The sequence below is a fragment of the Mytilus californianus genome, unplaced genomic scaffold (genome assembly GCF_021869535.1).
Source record: "Mytilus californianus isolate M0D057914Y unplaced genomic scaffold, xbMytCali1.0.p SCAF_11, whole genome shotgun sequence".
Classification (NCBI taxonomy): Eukaryota; Metazoa; Mollusca; class Bivalvia; order Mytilida; family Mytilidae; genus Mytilus; species Mytilus californianus.
The window spans coordinates 19721722-19741285 of NW_026262593.1; the positions used below are offsets into that span (position 1 = coordinate 19721722).

The 19564-nt window shown below is 30.3% G+C and overlaps 1 protein-coding gene across 25 annotated transcripts in view; it reads right to left on the bottom strand.

The window, feature by feature from the left end:
* Positions 1-19564, bottom strand: part of LOC127720693 (cilia- and flagella-associated protein 74-like) — a 60477-nt gene that overhangs the window by 18942 nt on the left and 21971 nt on the right. For 23 of the 25 annotated variants that reach the window (XR_007990932.1, XR_007990933.1, XM_052227415.1 and 20 more), the window contains 24 exons: positions 19003-19113; positions 18039-18141; positions 17481-17638; positions 16953-17085; positions 16336-16449; positions 15671-15788; positions 15144-15265; positions 14717-14836; positions 14227-14345; positions 13142-13208; positions 12644-12733; positions 12164-12337; positions 11706-11799; positions 10999-11103; positions 9669-9868; positions 9054-9175; positions 8291-8419; positions 7911-7998; positions 6608-6781; positions 6106-6239; positions 4026-4201; positions 3355-3455; positions 1990-2145; positions 1487-1504 (listed from right to left, as the gene is read on the bottom strand). Coding sequence is in view for 23 of the 25 variants with exons in the window: in XM_052227415.1 (XP_052083375.1) it covers positions 1487-1504; positions 1990-2145; positions 3355-3455; positions 4026-4201; positions 6106-6239; positions 6608-6781; positions 7911-7998; positions 8291-8419; positions 9054-9175; positions 9669-9868; positions 10999-11103; positions 11706-11799; positions 12164-12337; positions 12644-12733; positions 13142-13208; positions 14227-14345; positions 14717-14836; positions 15144-15265; positions 15671-15788; positions 16336-16449; positions 16953-17085; positions 17481-17638; positions 18039-18141; positions 19003-19113 (2926 nt within the window). In the remaining 2 variants the exon portion in view is untranslated. The remainder of the gene's footprint in view (positions 1-1486; positions 1505-1989; positions 2146-3354; positions 3456-4025; positions 4202-6105; positions 6240-6607; positions 6782-7910; positions 7999-8290; positions 8420-9053; positions 9176-9668; positions 9869-10998; positions 11104-11705; positions 11800-12163; positions 12338-12643; positions 12734-13141; positions 13209-14226; positions 14346-14716; positions 14837-15143; positions 15266-15670; positions 15789-16335; positions 16450-16952; positions 17086-17480; positions 17639-18038; positions 18142-19002; positions 19114-19564) is intronic. The other 2 variants (XM_052227417.1, XM_052227437.1) reach the window with 1 other exon arrangement.

Consider the following 19564-nt stretch of genomic DNA (forward strand, 5'->3'; position numbering starts at 1 on the left):
GTTATTTTTTCATACTTTTAGACAGAAAAAAGGTGCCAATGTAAAATGTATGAAAAATCTAGAGAGAATCATTTCCCGCCAAATGTTCAATGGCTTATATCTCGAAAACAAGCACATGGACCCTTCATGTTTATCCGCTTTTTAGTTCCTTTATTTATATACTATCAATTTATAACAGTCTTTTGAAAGCTTAATATTCTGAAACAGAGTAGCTAACATCCTTAACAAAAATATAGCAGTTGTAAATTTACAAACCAACGATAAATAGAACACATAATATCATTCAATAGCTATATGCTGAATATTTTTGTTAGACTACAATATTTCATTTAACAACTGCCCTAAAATTAAAACAATGTCAATTCAAACCACAAAAAACCTTCAGTTTAACTATTTCAACTGAAAAAAGCTTTAATATTCCACAAATGTTGCAATGTGACATCTTCAAAAATGCTCTAGAGCTTTATATAATTTTCATGTGTACAAGTTATTTCAATACTTAATGTTGTTTTCAAACTGATCCTAAAATAGCAGAGAACAAATGATATTCTTGATACTTTTTTTAACATCTCTAAATAACACAGCTGCAACACAAATCAATTTGTTGAGTTCCAAACAAGTAAACTAGTTCAGTAAACAATGAAATTATATAATTGCAACTTCATATCTTGTGTATATTTGTTACTGAAGACATGCTCATATGAGTTCTGATGTTGACTGACAAGTGACAAATACAGAGACTGCAAATCCTATTGTGGTCTCACAATTTTCAATACATTTTATTTAAATTCAGCAATAATTATCTTCCATTATTGAGCTGAATATTAATCTTGCATTTATTATCATTGTTATTTTTATTTTTCACATTATCAAAACAAATCATATTATGCAATCCCACAATTCAACATTCCAGCATCAATGTCATACAACAAGTCATTATCAACAAAAATGTTACCTCATTGTCCTGTTGTACAGAAAATAATCAATTAGACATTTTTTACATTTTGTGTAACCCATTAAGTGCCCTTATCAAGTGTTATTCAAGCAAATTATATCCCTGTTTAAAGCACACAAATGTACAGATTAGACCAAAAACAAAATTATACTGTTAGCTTGCCATTAACCAAATACCCTAAAATTTAAAGCAACCTTGTGTTGCAACATTTATTTTTTCTTTCCTTTTCCATTCCAAATGAATATGTAAAAATATAGATTAATTCAAGTCTGATTGACCCAAACTTAGGGTTGGTAAAATTGAGGCAAACAGAAATATTTTTAAATCTGGCCTAGTAAATAAATATTTATTGTGTAATGACATTTTCCTATAAATCTATAAATACATGGTGTTATATAAGCATCATTTATTCTGACCACCTTTAATATAACATATAATTAATGACATTTGAACATGATGTGATGATAAAGTCCCGTAACCTATCATTTTATCATTGATGTTACATTAAGCAACAGTTAACACTTTTTTTACCTCATCTTCTCCATCTTCCTGTACAGATTATAACATTTAAAACATGAAATTTTTGCACAATACAATTATATTTTCAGATATGTTTTCCTATGATTTGCTGGTGATCTATAATAATTGAAGGACATCAGAAATCGAGGTAAAAACTCTTATTTGGCATATATATTTTTAAAGTTCATGCCATAATGAACAATACTAAGTTTTAAGTTGATGTGACCATAACTTCATGGTAAACTACCTTTAACAAATATTTTAAGCTATTACAGAATGGACTGATTGACTGGAAAAGATAACGCCCCAATATTAAAGTAAGCGGGGCACAAAAGCACAAACAAAAAGACCACACTAACATGTTTGGCTCTAAAAATTGAGAAAATTAAACTATGTGAAAATAGTATATAGAGCATAGTAATTATGACTAGTATCTATGATTTAAATAAATAAATGAAAAGCAAGATTTAAAAAACTACATCAACACAGAATGAATAAGACTTGGGCAAACTGACCAAAGCTTCATCAGCCTTTTCTTTCTCTCTCTGTAGAGACTCCTGGTATTCTTTCTGTGCCTTTGCCTCCATGGCTTTGGAAGCCATTCTCACTCCTTCCTTCCTAACATCCATCTCCTCCAACTGTGGAGCAAACCTCACTTGAACCCTACATTTCTGTAAAAACATTATTTGTACTGAGTTATTATAACAATGTAGATATGCTTTGAATAAGGTGTGCATTTAGGAAGTTAAGTGTATTACTTTAAAATCTAATATTTTTCATTAGAGTTAACTCCCTTTGGACTAAAACTAACTTCATTTTCATAATTCAGGTTAACTTTAAAGAAAAATAAAAAATCCTGTACCAAATACCTTCATGTATTCTGATTATGATTTAGAAAATATTTTGATAGTAATCCAATTTGACTATTAAAATTTTATAGTGTAAAGTTGATTCCTATTGCCAAAACACCATTTAATAATGTGTTATAGTATTCTTTTATTTGTCTTTATTAATATTACTTTTACTGTTAAGTCTGTTTTTTGTGATATCCATTTGACGTGACTCTGTACTTATGTATCCCGTCATACTTTGTACGACAAAATTATTTTATTTTATTAATATTACTTTTACTATTAAGTCTGTTTTTTGTGATATCCATTTGACGTGACTCTGTACTTATGTATCCCATCATACTTTGAACGACAAAATCATTTTATATCTACCTGTGTGACGTCAAATGCGCGATTCTACGCCAGTACTTAAAACCTTCCATTCTTTATGGGTGGATTTTACATAGATTAATAAAATCGTATAATAAAAAAGCAAAATGAGGATGTTAAATTTGATGTATGCCTTTTTGTGCTTCTTTGTTACATTTGTTTTTATAGTGATTAAGATGATGACTGCTGTACCCCTATTTTTGACATTATTACCTATTGTGTCTGTTTGTTTTGTTCACGCATTGTTGTCAATATAATGGAATTTGATGCGACTGTCATACAAGTGAGAGGTTTAGCTAGCTATAAAACCAGGTTCAATCCACCATTTTCTACATAAGAAAATGCCTGTTCCAAGTCAGGAATATGACAGTTGTTATCCATTCGTTTGATGTGTTTGAGCTTTTGATTTTGCCATTTGATAAGGGACTTTCCTTTTTGAATTTTCCTCGGAGTTCAGTATTTTTGTGATTTTACTTTTAACTGCAATTGCTTGATCTTCATTAGCAATATTGTGTTCATATTTTTATGTATATATGTTTTGGTATACTCCAGATCAACCTTTCCAGGGAACTTTAACTTCTACCATATGAAATAGCTCCCAATATCCTAATCTTCATGTACTTGATAGTTTTAAAGTTACAAGGAAGAATTACAGCTTACCTTTCCTGGTTCTATTGTTCCTACAGAGGGTGAAATGGTCAGAGGAGCTCCCTCTGGTATCTTGAATTCAAATGATGTTGGTCCAACCGGTACTATTTCTCCTAAGAAGATTGATAGAAATTAGTCATTCATTTAGCATCTTAAGAAATAAACAATAAAAAAACACAAGCTGTATCATAAATACAATGTTATCAAACATCTCAAATATAAGAAATTTAAGTGCCTCATTCATACAGTAAAGACATGAAAGGACAAACAAAGTAAAGTATGTCAACATAAATTAGAAATGCCATTTTGATTTCTATAATATTTTGAAGAAAAAGTGGATAAAAACAATTTGAAGGCATGCTATGACAATTTTCTGATCAAAGGTGCACTTCTTGTATTATATATATTCTCTCTATACTATTAGAAAAAAAAAGCCTTTACCAAACATTGGCACAGGGTTTGAGAATTCATAGATACTAGAAAAGTCTTTACCAAACATTGGTACAGGGTTTGAGAATTCATAGATACTAGAAAAGCCTTTACCAAACATTGGCACAGGGTTTGAGAATTCATAGATACTAGTGTGAATTTGTTTACTGGTTTGGGTCATCCACCAGCCCTTACTGTATTAATTCATAGGTACTGGTGTACATAAGTTTACAAGAATTATGGCTGTTGCCTACCTTTACCAATCCTTGGCACAGGATGAGTGAACTCATTGGTGCTGATGTGTGAATTATTGACATGGACTGTAGCAGTTGATACATCATATAAGGCTGTGGCAGCAAAGTGTATAACCTGGTGAGATAGATCCAATGGTGGATGTACACCTACCCCTTCACACTGGATCTTAAACTCCCTAAAAAAATACAGGTACATATATATATATATATATATATATCTTACATAAAATTATTTACATGTGGATTTAAACACATAAAATTGAGAATGGAAATGGGGAATGTGTCAAAGAGACATCAACCCGACCATAGAACAGACAACAGCAGGTCACCAACAGGTCTTCAATGCAGCGAGAAATTCCGGCACCCGGAGGCGTCCTTCAGCTGGCCCCTAAACAAATATATATACTAGTTCAGTGATAATGAACGCCATACTAAACTCCAAATAGTACACAAGAAACTAAAATTAAAAATAATACAAGACTAACAAAGGCTAGAGGCTCCTGACTTGGGACAGGCGCAAAAATGCGGCAGGGTTAAACATGTTTATGAGATCTCAACCCTCCCCTTATACCTCTAGCCAATGTAGAAAAGTAAACGCATAACAATACGCACATTAAAATTCAGTTCAAGAGAAGTCCGAGTCTGATGTCAGAAGATGTAACCAAAGAAAATAAACAAAATGACAATAATACATAAATAACAACAGACTACTAGCAGTTAACTGACATGCCAGCTCCAGACTTCAATTAAACTGATTGAAAGATTATGTCTTCATCATATGAATATCAGGCACAATCCTTCCCGTTAGGGGTTTAGTATCATACCATCATAACATATATGAGAAGAACATAACCCGTGTCATGCCAACAACTGGTTTTTAAATAAATGTGTTTAGTGCCGATGCAAAGACCCTATAAGTGAATCAATATTAACGCCAAAATATGCAATCTTTAATGACCTGACAACAGTATTGTAACTATATCCCTTCTTAATAAGTCTATTTAAAGGTTTTGTTAGCTTCAGAGGTGAATACTGACATTTTTGTGCTTTATAAAGAATATTTCCATAAAAAATTGGATGTGAAATACCTGAACGTATAAGAAGTCTGCATGTTGAGCTATATTTACGAATGATGTAATTATACTGATGATAAAATTTAGTAAATGTTTTGACTAGTTTGTGATATCGAAAACCCTGGTGTAATAATTTTTCAGTAATACATAAATTTCTCTCGTTAAAATCTAAAACATTGTTACATACACGAGCGAATCGTACAAGTTGAGATATATAAACACCGTAAGATGGTGACAAGGGAACCTATTTACAAAATAATCAACCTGTGTAGTCAATCACTGAATCAGTGAATTTAAGAATACTTTCATATTTTCTACATTTAAAGTATATTTACTTGTATTCTGTGATATCAATCTATCTATTTTAAATATACGTTGTGACACAAAACCATAAGTCTCCACCACTATACTTTATAAATTCAAATGGTGTTTTATTCCATGACGCTAAATCACTACACGGATATGACAATACCTTAGCAAAGAAATATTGCTATATTGCTATTGTTCTTCATTATAAAGTCACAATAAGGCTTTCAACATGGAACAAAAAATCACACCCAACTGAATGTTCAACGTGGCAAGTAGCACTGGTTTGTAAATGTCTGTACCAAGTAAAGGAATATGACAGTTGTTTTCCACTCATTAAGCTAGTTGATAAGTTTGTATGGACTTTTCCTTTTTGAATTTACCCTGGAGTTTGATATTTTTATTATGCTAGTTTTGAAAGCTAAGTTCTTTTGTAGATGTTGATAATGCTACAACAGCAATACACCAGTGCATTGAAGACTGACACAGATACAGGTTATATCAAGTCTACTTTAATTACAATTGCTGCTTTGGCATTATAGTCTTACATACAAGAAACTTCAATATGCATAAGAACAGAAACAAGTGAAGGTTAACTTGACCTTGATTTCATTCTGTTGTTTATATATTTCATTCTGGTGTTTATATATTTCATTCTGGTGTTTATATATTTCTTTCATAAAAATAATGATTACACTCACCTGTTAATTATTGATTTACAATTCAGTTCAAATTTATATTCCCTAGCTTTCTTGGGACTGAAGATCACATCCAGGTCAATGCTTTCCAATGGCAACAGTGTTCCAAATCCATCATCTGGTTGTACCTCAACATACTAAAATATAGGTCAATGTATGTGGTTTTTATTTATTTTTTTCTAAATGGGTTTTTAATGACATAGAAAAACTTAATATTTTTAGAAGGCAAAGCAGCAGATTTGATAATTAAAAGTTACAGACCAAAAAGTAAAATAACAAAGATACCAAACTCCAAGGAAAATTCTAAACGGAAAGTCCCTAATCAAATGGAAAAATCAAAAGCTCCATGAAAGCTCAATTGTCTTCAATTATAGACGTTTTTGATATAGAAATATACAATATAATTACAAACTTAAAATGTAAAATTAATATCTTGAAACATTTATAAAATAGTTCTTTTTACACTGCTTTTCATTTAAGTATTTGTATAAAAAGTAGTACATACATCTGGTAGGCCAACAAAGCCATATTCCTGTGGCAAGATGGACTTGTTACTAAGACGTATTCTTGTCTTCACTGACTCATGGATGGTACAACAACCAAAGTTTATGTTGGTTATGTCAAACTCCATATCAGAGGTTGTCACTACAGCCTGGACAGTGAATGGTACTGGCTGAGTCTGGAAAACATTTAAATTACTTTTTAAATCTCAGCCTGTTTAGGTGTTTTAAGTTATGATTTTTCTCTTTTCTTCAATGTGCTTGCTTTTGTATATCCACAAAGTTTCAGGGCAGATAAATCTAAATCTGATGAACATTTTTGCTACCTGTCAGATTTGCTCTAAATGCTTTAGTTTCAGAGATATAAACCAAAAACTGCATTTTACCCCTATGTTCTATTTTTAACCAAGTCGGCCATGATGGTTGGAAGGCGGGGTCATCTGAAATTTTTTTTAAACTAGATACCCTAATAATGATTATGGCCAAGTATGGTTAAATTTGTCTCAGTAGTTTCAGAGAAGATGATTTTTGTAAAAGATTACAAAAATTTACAAAAAATAGGCAATAACTCCTAAAGGGGTCGACTGACAATTTTGGTCATGACAACTTATTTGTAGATCTTACTTTGCTGAACATTATTGCTGTTTACAGTTTATCTCTATCTATAATAATATTCAAGATAATAACCAAAAACTGCAAAATTTCCTTAAAATTACCAATTCAGGGGCAGCAACCCAACAACAGGTTGTCAGATTTGTCTGAAAATTTCAGGGCAGATAGATCTTGACCTGGTAATCAGTTTTACCCTGTCAGATTTACTCTAAATGCTTTGGTTTCAGACATATAAGCCAAAATCTACATTTTACCCCTATGTTCTACTTTTAGCCATGGTGGCCATCTTGGTTGGTTGGCGGGGTCATCGGACACATTTTTAAACTAGATACCCTAATGATGATTGTGGCCAAGTTTGGTTAAATTTGGCCCAGTGATTTCAGAGGAGAAGATTTTTGTAAAAAGCTAACAACTAAAGGTCATTCATTCAGGACATTTGTAATTATAGTTTACAATACTATAGAATTTGGAGTGGATACATCAAGATATTATATCGTTGGTTATAATATTAACCCACTAAAAATAATCAAATTTTATTATTAGAAATTAAAAATAAACTATGTTTTTTTACAATTATTTTCAGATTCAGCTGTTGACCCTTTCAAATTTGTTGCTCAAGGCAATGGCTGCTGTTGCAATTTTAAGCATTGACGAGAAACTCTTGTTTATTCTTTTTGAATGGATGTTTTTTCTTACCTGATCAGCCACTCTGATGATCATTGGAGCTTCCAACACACCTGTTTCTTTGTCAAAATATTTACCAGCTTCTTGAAAGAGACTTTTCCTGTAAAACAATAGTGACTTAACTATGAAGATTTGTTAATTTTGTACTTATTACAGTGATCAATATAGTAATATAAATGTATAATAAGTATTCAAAATTGATGTAGTTAAAATATCTGCCATTAAATAGTTCATAAGTGAAGAATCATTATAAGATATCATGAAGTGCTACATACAAATTTTGCTATCAAAACTTAAAAAGCACCATTTGAGTAATTTGAAGGGGTTTTTAAATCATTTTTTGAAACCTGACAATAGCAGAGCTGAGGTTGGATATAGCCAGTTTGTATTACCTTGGTAAAAACTTAAGCTGGGCAGAGAATTGTGACTGAGCTTGGATGTACCCAGTTTTTGGTAGCAGTTCAAGATGATTCTTCAGTTCTTTACATACTTCAAACTTTAACCTCAATGCTGTTGTTGCCCTGTAAGTTACAAAATAATCAAATAAATGCAGATGATTAGAAATAAACTAACTTATTGAAAGTTCATATTAGTAATATACCTACACAAAAACTTATCAAAGTTTGTAATTTGTCAAAATATCAGATTACTTACAAATTAATAGTCAGTAAATTCAGTGTATCAAATAGTCTGTTACCTTCAATGTGTCAGAAAGCCCTTTGATAGAAAATAAACGAAAATGTATTGGTTAACTGACCAGTAAAGCTCTTAAGACAACAGTCAGCAAACATTCAATATATCAAATAAATAGCCAATCAACTGCGAATGTACAAGAAAACAATATTTAATGTAATAGATAACTAAGGAATCAATATTCAGTATCATAACTGACAAAATTAAACAAAATTGGATGAACTTTCTATATTAAACTTAAACAAATTTACTATAAACCTAAATATTATCACAAATAATTTTTTACATGTTCTGTACAATTTAGCCTATTTCGCAATTTTCTAACTTTAATGATGTATGTATATAAGAGAATATCCACTCTGACATATTCGTAGATTATATTCATGACATTTTTCTACTCATTCATGTCAAGAAAATAAATCGCCAGCCATTGATGATATAGTTAAAGGTATATGATCTTACCTGTTGTTGACAATGATGGTATCTTGGTACAGCCTGTCATACATACAGATCTTAAGATCGACAGTCTGTCTCTCAACCCAAACTGGCACATCAATGGCATTAGCTAGGGCTTGTATAGAAATCTGAAATCATAAAGCATTATTTTGTTTAAAACTACAACAATCAATCTTTCTAAATACGTTTGTTCCCAATATCTTACAAGACTGTCCTTAATAAAAGAAATAAGCTCAATGAATTCTAACTGACGTAAGTCATCTCTCTAAACATTAAGTTACACAATCCTTTATTTTAACAAACATTTTGTGTTGCTAATTTGTATAAATGTGCATTCTTCTGAATGAGAAAATGATATTCAGTTAAAGCTTACATCATCTTTAAATTATCATTACAAAATAAGATTTAATTTTTTTTTTTTGAATCCCTTTTTTCTTTATTACTAGAACTAAAATCTATAAAAAGATTGAGATTCCTAAACAAATTAATAACACAATCTTTTTACTTTTGGATTAATTCTAGAGCATCTACTCATCTTGGTAAAGGCATGAAGTCAGTAATGATATATCACCTCATTGTTGACAATAAATATCAAAACATCATGATTAGTAAGTAACTTACACTTTCTGAGAGAGGGTCACTAAAGGATATCAAGAATTCTGTAAACACTTTTCCAGGGATATGTGGCTGCCAGATAATCTCCAACTTGACAGAGGAAAATGGACCCACTTCTCCAGTAGACATTGGACCAACTTTCATCCCATCCAGGGATCCATAGTCCTCTATTTCACTGATGGCCAGGTCTGGGGACTGTTCTCCATCTACAAACATAATAAATTGAGGGAAAAATGCAGGATAAAAAATTGAAAGATTTTATTTCTTAGCAAAAACTAAGACAACTGAACTTGTCATTGCTGACTTAAAATTTTATGTTTAGTCTACCAATAAAAGTGACTGTAAAAAATTGGGCAATTTAGGGCTGTAAACCATGGTTAAACCAACCACTTTCCTTGGACAGTGCTTGTTTAGGTTAGGAATGTTCCAGTTGTTTTATAACATTGGTTTAATTTATGTAATCTCCTACTATCTTGCCCGGTGTCATATGGTATTTTGAACCCCCTAAAAAGTGAACCCGGGGTCAAAATACCATGCGGTATAATGACCCCAGGGTCATTATACCGCATGGTATTTTGACCCCGGGGTCATTTTTCCCATATGGTATTTTGAACCCCACCAGGGAAAATTGAACCCCCCTGTTTTAGATAAATAGTATTTCAGATTATCTAATTTACAATTTGTTGGCTATGACTTTTTTTTTTAAACTGGAGCTATAGTATGGGGTTCAATATACCATGGCAGGGGGTCAAAATACCATGGCTAAATAAAATTTTCAAAACATCTTTTCAAGCAAGTAAAATACATACCAACTACTTATTGGAGTATAATTACTATGTAAAAGAGTTATAACAGCTAGAATTTTTAAATTTAAAGGTCGGGGGTTCAATATACCATGGTAGGGGGGTCAAAATACCATGGCAAAGTAAAATTTTCAAAAGATATTTTCATGAAATGTAAAATACATACAAACTACTCATTGGAGTATAATTACTATGTAAAGGAGTAACAGTAGCTAGAATTTGATATTTTTAAGAAACTTTGTAAATCTGTCATTCAATTTTGTTTCAATGAATCTTTTCACAAATATGCAAGTATGTAGTATGTTTCTGACATGGTTTGAAAAGAGTGACTCACATTTTACAATGTTACAACTCATAACTGTTAACCTGTTGATTAAATATGAAGTCTTTCTGTTCAGCAGCATTTGAGAAAAAGGGAAAACAATATTTGTTGGACAAATGGTTGGACAAGGTTTTATAGCAATATTACCCCTACTGTAGGGTACAGGAATATTACTTTCCACTTCTTCTGTATCATTTAACATTAAATTTACCTTCAACGTCTCCCATAGTACCACTCATAGCATCAGCTTCAGCTTGTGTTCCCTGGTGGTCAATAGATGTACCTCCTCCTTCCTGGCTAGCTTTGTCAACAATTTCTATTGGTTAGAATAAATCATATCATTGACAGTTTGATCAAGAATGAGCAGAAAAATATTCATTCAACTTTAATAACTTTTTGTAAATAAAGTTTTAAAGTAACTTAATCATGTTAATAAAAATTTACAAGAATAACACTACCAACTCAGGAATCTGTTTTGCTCTTTGAAATAGTCCAATACAAAGGCGAACATACCAAAATGTGTGTGTGGTATATGAACACAATATCTTATAGGTGGAAATGTGATCAAAATACATCCAACAGCTAATCTTGTGTGGTATATGAACACAATATCTTATAGGTGGAAATGTGATCAAAATACATCCAACAGCTAATCTTGTGTGGTATATGAACACAATATCTTATAGGTGGAAATGTGATCAAAATACATCCAACAGCTAATAGAACAAAACTATTCTTATTCAATAATATGTATTAATTAGATGTTGTTATTCTTTTCTCTTCAATTTATAAAATTTTGACATTTAAATACAAATGAAAAACAGATGTCTACTGAGTGCAAGTAAATGGCACAAGTTTGTAGTGTTTTTTTTATTTTCTTATCAGAATGAGAGTAATTCAATGCTGAGGTTAACTTACCTTGGTCAGGTTTCTTTTCACCAGGTGGAGCTGCCTCTTTTTTCATCATTGACAGGGAATCAGGTGTCCCTCCTCTCAGTGTGTCAGCTGTAGTCTAAAAATAACAAAGTAATTTATAGCATACTTATTGTCCATGCAGAAATATTACTGAATTGTCAATTCTCTTTGTGAATATGGATTGTTAAAAATACAGAAGTTATAGTGTTACATTGTTATCAAATTAAATACTTTATTTTCCGAATAAAATAAAAACAAATAATTTCACATTTGAAATAAATCAGATAATTTCACTCCTCTGAGGTCATTCAATAATGGTTGTTGTCAAGACATTGGTGTTGATGTTGTATCAAAATCAATCAAGAATGTATAGAAGAAAAATCATTTTCTTGTATTCATTACTATATCTAATACATTACCAGAAAGAGTTTTTAGAGGTAAAAGTTGTATAAATATCTTACCAAACGTCCTAATGATGTTTCAGCAGTAGTCACAGTCCTTAGTTTTGAGCCTGTCAGTTTAAAGAACTCATATTTAGTGCCAAGAGCTCCATTATTAGTCAAAGTAAATGTCCTTTTCAGAGTCTCTCCGATAACAGTGGTGCCAAACTCTACTTTGTTCGTATCTACTGACAGCTAAAATAGGAATGAATCTGTTTTAATACTTTAAAATCAATTCAGGTGTATTTTCATGGTTTTAAAATAATTTCTTAAATAATAAATGAAACATCACAGTTTTGATCCATTTATAATCTGGCAATTTGTTATAACATAATTTTATCAAAAAACTTTGCAGGGTATGTATTTACATATAATAGTTATATAAAGTTCGTCTTAGAGCCGCAATCTACTTGTAGAATGCTCATTTTATTTTCAAACAAAATATTTCATAGCAAAGCTAGCTACCACTATGAACATTTTGTTTAAATATATAATACTTACATCACATTTTTTAGTTGTACATTTGAGAAGTATAGAGAAAGGTCCAGTCTGTGATAGGAAATTAACTTCACCAACCAAATCTTCATTTATCTGGAATAAAAATTATTGAAAAAAACCATAAAACAATTGATGATTTTAATATAGGTGAAAGTATCAATGTATCAATAAAAAAAACCATAAAACAATTGATGATTTTAATATAGGTGAAAGTATCAATGTATCAACAAAAAAAACCCCAAAAAACTCATAATGCAAGAGAGTGGCAAACATTTTAAAATCATGATATTAAGCAAAATTCTGAAAAATAAAATTATCACTCATGGATGCTTACTTTTTGCATTTTCTAGAATTGTTGTTGATTTGTGAAATTATAAATTTCAAACTTTGTGATGAGCAGCTAAATTTCAAACCAACTGCTTCCAAATATGTATATATTTAGATATGGCAGTTGTTATACAATTTAAAACCACATTAAATCATTTGAACTAAAATATTTACCATTGGTTTAAAAGTAACCATCATCTCACAAGTCAAACCAGCAGACATCTGACCTGGAGGGTCAAACCTGTAAATAAAAAAAATATTTACTTTGTTAGATTTATTAGATAAAACATGATCATTACCAATGTGATATGAAATGTTGTGTTATTTTTCATTATCTCTAAATACTCTAATAACAAGAATTTAAAACCTGTGTCTAATATAAATTAAAAGGAGTAATTGTGACTAGGTCTTATTTGGTCTTTGAAATGAAATATTACAAAAATAGATGAACACAGAAAATATTTTACCAAATATTTAACCCATTTAATACCATAAATTTCAATATAAAGTGAGATGTACATTTCATTTGTAATTCTGGAATAATATCCTTCAAAACATCTTTCTCAAATTATAAATCCCAAACATACAAGTAAACCAAACTAATGAAAATGATGAATACAATGTTCACTCACCAGAAAGGACTGTTGTAAATATTTCATTTTATAATCAAACTAAGGCAATACACTTAGTGTTGTCATATAGGAATAGTTTACATAGCACCATGAATGGTATTTAAGTTTATCCATCGGTATTTGTGTGTGCAATTTATATAAATTATAAATTTAAAAAAAATATTCTTTTGGTGATGTACAAAAATAAACTCTTGCATTTTAAATTTTGATAGCAATATTTGTTGTATTATCTGTTATCTCAATTATAAATCTTGCATTTTTGTCCATTGTTTTTCTGACTTTGGCAACTATAAATGCAAGCAAAAATTTCTGTATGCTATGTATTTATGTTTATCATATGAAAGCAGAACAATATATATATTTGTTTAGGGGCCAGCTGAAGGACGCCTCCGGGTGCGGGAATTTCTCGCTGCATTGAAGACCTGTTGGTGACCTTCTGCTGTTGTCTGTTCTATGGTCGGGTTGTTGTCTCTTTGACACATTCCCCATTTCCATTCTCAATTTTAATACATACATCCTAACTGCTCAAGTAACACAAATAAAGCAATAGACGATGTATTAGAACCTTTGAAGTAACACAGCAAAAGGATAACATGTTCTATAGTGCTGTAGCCATTAACAACTTACTGTATTTCTATAAAGTCTTTAAGATGTTCTGTGATGTTGATGTATTTACAGTAGTTCACAGTATAGGATACATTAGTCAGGGTAACTTTCTTTTTATAAGACTTCCCTACATCAAAGTCCTACAATCATAATATTCACAGAAATAAATAAAATAATAATAGTAATGTGTTAGGCAACTTCTCCACAAAAGATCAAAGCAGACTGTGTTATGTTTAATTCCCCATCTGGACAAAATAAGATGAAGGAATGTCTCATTTTCCTGCAAGATTGCCTATTTTATACAGTAAGAACATTTTATTTCTTTATGAAATTAATTGAATTAATCAGATAACACTTGGGTTTTTTGCCGTTGATATCAGCAACTTAAGTTAATGGCAGCTTATGAATGATAAAAAGATTGTATTCTATTTTAATTTTTTTCATTTATGTCTTTTACTTGCACCACTGAACTAAATTGTAAGCTCAAAAAGAGGTTCTATTAATACATTACCTTGAAATGTATAACATCAGGCTTGCTATAAAATGGACATCCTTGGAATTCTCTACCAGCAGCTACCTGTTTTACGATTATACCTGATCTGTGCTTGTCCAATACTTTGTTCAGTATATCCTGTAAAAGTAATGGTACTTTGTTTTTCTTATATCATGCAAAAATCAACATCACAAATTAAAGAAAATAAATTTTACTTGGAAATCAGGTTTTTGGAAGTTGTGTGTTGATTTGATTTCAATCAGTCTTTTGACTACCAAATATTTTTTTAACCATATCCTGCATTTCATTTTTTATTATGATGTATTATTATTTTGCTATAAATCACATTGGAGGCATATAGAATATTAAGCAAGAAAAGGGAGACAATTTAAAAATTGTTAACTTTGATACTAGAGGATATTGATAGACCAATATTTAAACATACCTTTTCCATCTTACTAGCTCCTGGTAGTTTCACTGTATTAGTTTCACTAGGTACTTTGTAAGGTTTGTGTTCACTCCACAGACCCTGAAATTCTGGCTGAGCAAGATCTACCTTTCTTTCATCTACAAAATGATAAAAAAGTACCATAAAAATGAATCTTTCTTCTTAGATATATCATCGTTTACTGTAAATCAACTATTTTTTGCAACTTTCGCTAATACAAAAATTGTGAATATAAATAGTGGCTAGCATGTAAAACTGGGATCTTCCCATATATAAAAATAAGACAATCATGAGAATAAATCGCTGTGAGTCTAATTTTACTAAATTCTTGAGAGTTGATAGAGCAGAAATTATTTGCCATTCTGAGTACCAACACAGTCTAGTATTAACTAAAGAAGAAAGTCTAAATCATGGGTATTTAATATTTTACATATTCAGCACACAAGTAAATGCAATTTTATACAGATGTTCAAAGTATTTCATAATTTTTAGAAAACTTATTCCTTGCTATACTGATTACCTACCATCACTTTCTCCATCCTCCGAATCACTGGAGTCGGGTATTTTCTTCTCATCAGAACTAGATGGTCGGACTGATTCTGTTTGTCTTCGTTCACTGTCAGAATCATCTTGCTTTTCTAACTGTTAATTAGGAAAATAGAACAAAATGTCATTTATTATCTGTTTCCAATATTATCATAAAAAAATTCTACATAAGCATATCATTATCATCACAAACACGGCTTTATACGATCTGTAATTGCATACTACAAATGTCTATAAGAGTAAAAACAATTTGACAACACAAAGATTATTAAAAAAAAAAAAAAGTTATATCTTTTTGGATCGTTTCTACTTTCCATCATGATTTTATTTGTGTTATGTGATCAAGTTTGTTTTTGTTGTATGTTGCACTTGCTATACATTGATACAGTCTCATGTCATCTTATAAACTTTATTTTAATAAATAATATAAACAAGTTTATGGAAATTACTTTTAATCTTTCCATACACCCTGATATTTCACAATTATGATTATGATGAATGATACATTTTTTCTAATAAAAAAAAAACAAAAGATGGATCCAAACAAGTGTTTTACTTTCATTAAGCAATTAATATAAGATCTAATGTTACTTAGACATAAAAGTTATTTCCCTTTAATTATTGTAAAAATATGGTTAATTACCTCATCAATTGAAAAGTCTACTTTACTGTCTCTAAGCTCAGTCTCATCAAACACAGAAGATCCAGACATATCTCTCATTATCTTCAGTGGTTTCTTTTTCTGAGCACTAACAACCTACAAAATATCAAACTTTTGAAATCAATGTGCTCTTCTTTTGAATTAAAGATTAATTGCAACTAATTGATTTTAGCGATTCACATTTGTAAACTGATAAAAAAGGAACCATCAACTTTAGTTGGCCTGACTTAATTTCACTCTTATTCTAATCCTTCTGAATATTCATAAAATAAGTGAACCTGGGCCTACAGTCAGAAAGACTTTATTCAGAACTGAAGTACATAATTTACGCACAAAAACCAAATCCAGTATTTTGATTGGTTGAATTATGAGTTTGAGTACAATAATCGCATGTCAAATGTTTATGACCGCAAGGTACTGTGATATTCACCAAACAGTCATAAATCAATAAATTGTAGAATTCATAAAAAAGTTTCTTTTACAAAGTATCTGAATGACAACTATGCATCTCCTTTTTGTTATCTTATCCTATATTGTGTTTTCATAAATTGATCCAATAAAAAAAGAAAAAATTACAACCAATATTACATTTTACTTACCAATGATTTTTCCCTTTTGGGATCTGAAAATAGCTGTGGTTGTTGTTTTTTCCTTTTCCTCATTCGTTCTTCTTCCAGTAAAATTTTACCCATTATTGTCGATTCTCTGCTTCTTTTTTGAACTTCAAAGTCTCTATAGAGAAAAATAAAATATTATAGAAAAACATATCTTCAATTTTGTTTTGATGCTTTTTAATAATTGTATTGCAAGTCTCTTTATAGTTGTGGTACATATTTCAATAGTAAAGTCGTAATTTTATAAATCTAAACTTAAACAGAGATTTTAACTGGAATTTAAAAAGGTATGTCACAAAAGTAATAAGTGACAATAAGCCTTCACAATTCATTTTACCGTACTAGTAAAATTGATGGAAAAAAATGAAACTACTTTATTAGACTTAGACTGCATGAAAGAGTAATAGAACAAGTTGTATCACATATAAACAATATTGAAAAGTAGGCTTCACAATTAAAAGCTATAAAAAAAAAATCCTGAAAATCATTTAAAAAAATTAAGAATCTATTTACGATTTATGTCTTTCAAATGTTTCAATCCTCTTCCTGATCAGAAATTCCTGGTCAGGATTTCCACCTTCACTAAGAATTCTTTGTCTTTCTTCTTCTTCCTGTTGCTTTTTTTCTTTCTCTAAAGCCTTATCTCTTGCGTGCAAGGCTTTTAAATTTTCCTGTAACAAAATAATTCTTTAGAAAAACAGAATTTTAAAAAATATTTGTTATAACTTCTGGTTAGCTATGATATACAATTGGTTGATATTTTATAAAATATATTTATTAAAAGTTATTCTCTATAACTCTCAAAATAAAAGTATCTGCCTAAAATTTTTTAACTTTTTGTTAATTTCTCTTTCATATGATAATGGATTTTCAGTGAAAAAAAAAAGTTTTTCCTTTTTTTTTAAGAGACAAATTTAACACTATAAATAAGAAGATGTTGTATGAGTGCCAATGAGACAACTCGCCATCCAAGTCACAATGCATAAAAATTTAGAATCAGAATTGATGATGAAGTATTCCAGATTTTTTTTCCTACAAGCTTTTTGTTGTCAATGTTAAAAATATTTATACCCTGTTTGAGGTGATATCTGATTTTAGCTTCAGTAACATATCCATCTTTTTCTGCATATTTTCTTTATATCTAATATTTTCTTCATCTTGCCTTTTCTTCATTCTAAATAATGAAAATAATTCATAAAACAATTTTAACTTTACTGTATGTAGCTTTCATGAAAGTGGTCAGTTCTATTCAGATTGTTGTTGAGTTCACTGTTGTTGGAGATTTGTAAGAAAGTTCATATTTGAAAAAGCTGTATTCCTGCAAATTTTAGATTTAAATGTTACAAATTATTCTAAATGTTATATTCATCACCAATCTTATCTGAACACAAATGCTTTGAAACAAGGATCTTACAAAGTGACAATTTACTTTATTTTCTGAGAACTATTATGTCAACCAATAAAATGTGTGCATTTAAATTTCAATAGGTGTGTATCATAACAACAAACCCTGATTATCCAGAAAGTAAAATGGAGCATTGTCATATTCTTGTTACCAAAGCTTGGATACAGAACCTGTTTCTAAATTAGTTTAATTCAATTGGTTAATTGTTGGTGTTTAACACCACTTTCAGCACTATTGGTATATCATGGGGTAAGTTTTTATTGAAGAAGGCAAACAAAGTGCCCCAAAGAACAACAACCTTCAGCAGGACAACTCACAATCCTAGTCAATTAAGATTGGATCAAACACACCTGCCATGTGCAGGGTTGGAACTCACAACCTGAGTTTTGACAGGCTAGTACAGTAGAAAAACTACTAAGACCATTCTGCAAACCAAGGCCCAGATTGATTCAAGACAAGGATGTAGTTTGGAAACATAAATTTCTATGTAAAAAAGGATTAATACATGTACTATTCCATGCATACTTAGGATCTTTTGTGCGCTTGTTTAGGACTGTGTTTCAAAAACTTTTGATTTTGCATGTTTTTCCTAAATGTGACTTTCATTTCTTGTGTTTTATTTTGACTTACTTTTCCATGGTAGCACTGAGGTATTTTTGGTGTTTTTCATGACTTTGCTTTGAATCTTCAATGTGCATCTGCTGTCTCTGTCTGTGGTCTTGTAAAGCTTCCAATTGTTGCCTGAAAAGAGTATCTAAATAGTTCCAGAAAGATTATATAATATTTAGTCTGTTTTATATCAGACTTGCTTGCATAAATTTTTATAACAATGGATTTATGATATTTTTACATCAAATTAACAGTATCATTTTCAATTTAGTATGGAGTTAATAATAGCATGTAATCTATTATTCTCAATTTTTTTCAACAAAAAAATCCTCTTGAAAAAACTTTAAACCACGTTAAACATTCTATGCAGATTTATGCATATCTGTCTTCTATAAATATATAATTTTTTTTCTTGGATTCTATTGTTAAATAGTGGACATATATGAAATATAAATTATTGATTTTATGAAATGCTCTCGACAAATAATACTTTAAAAATAAAACATGAGTTTTAACTTTTGCAAATAAACATATCCTGTCACAATTTGTGCAATAATGAAAACATCCCAAAATTTCTGAATTT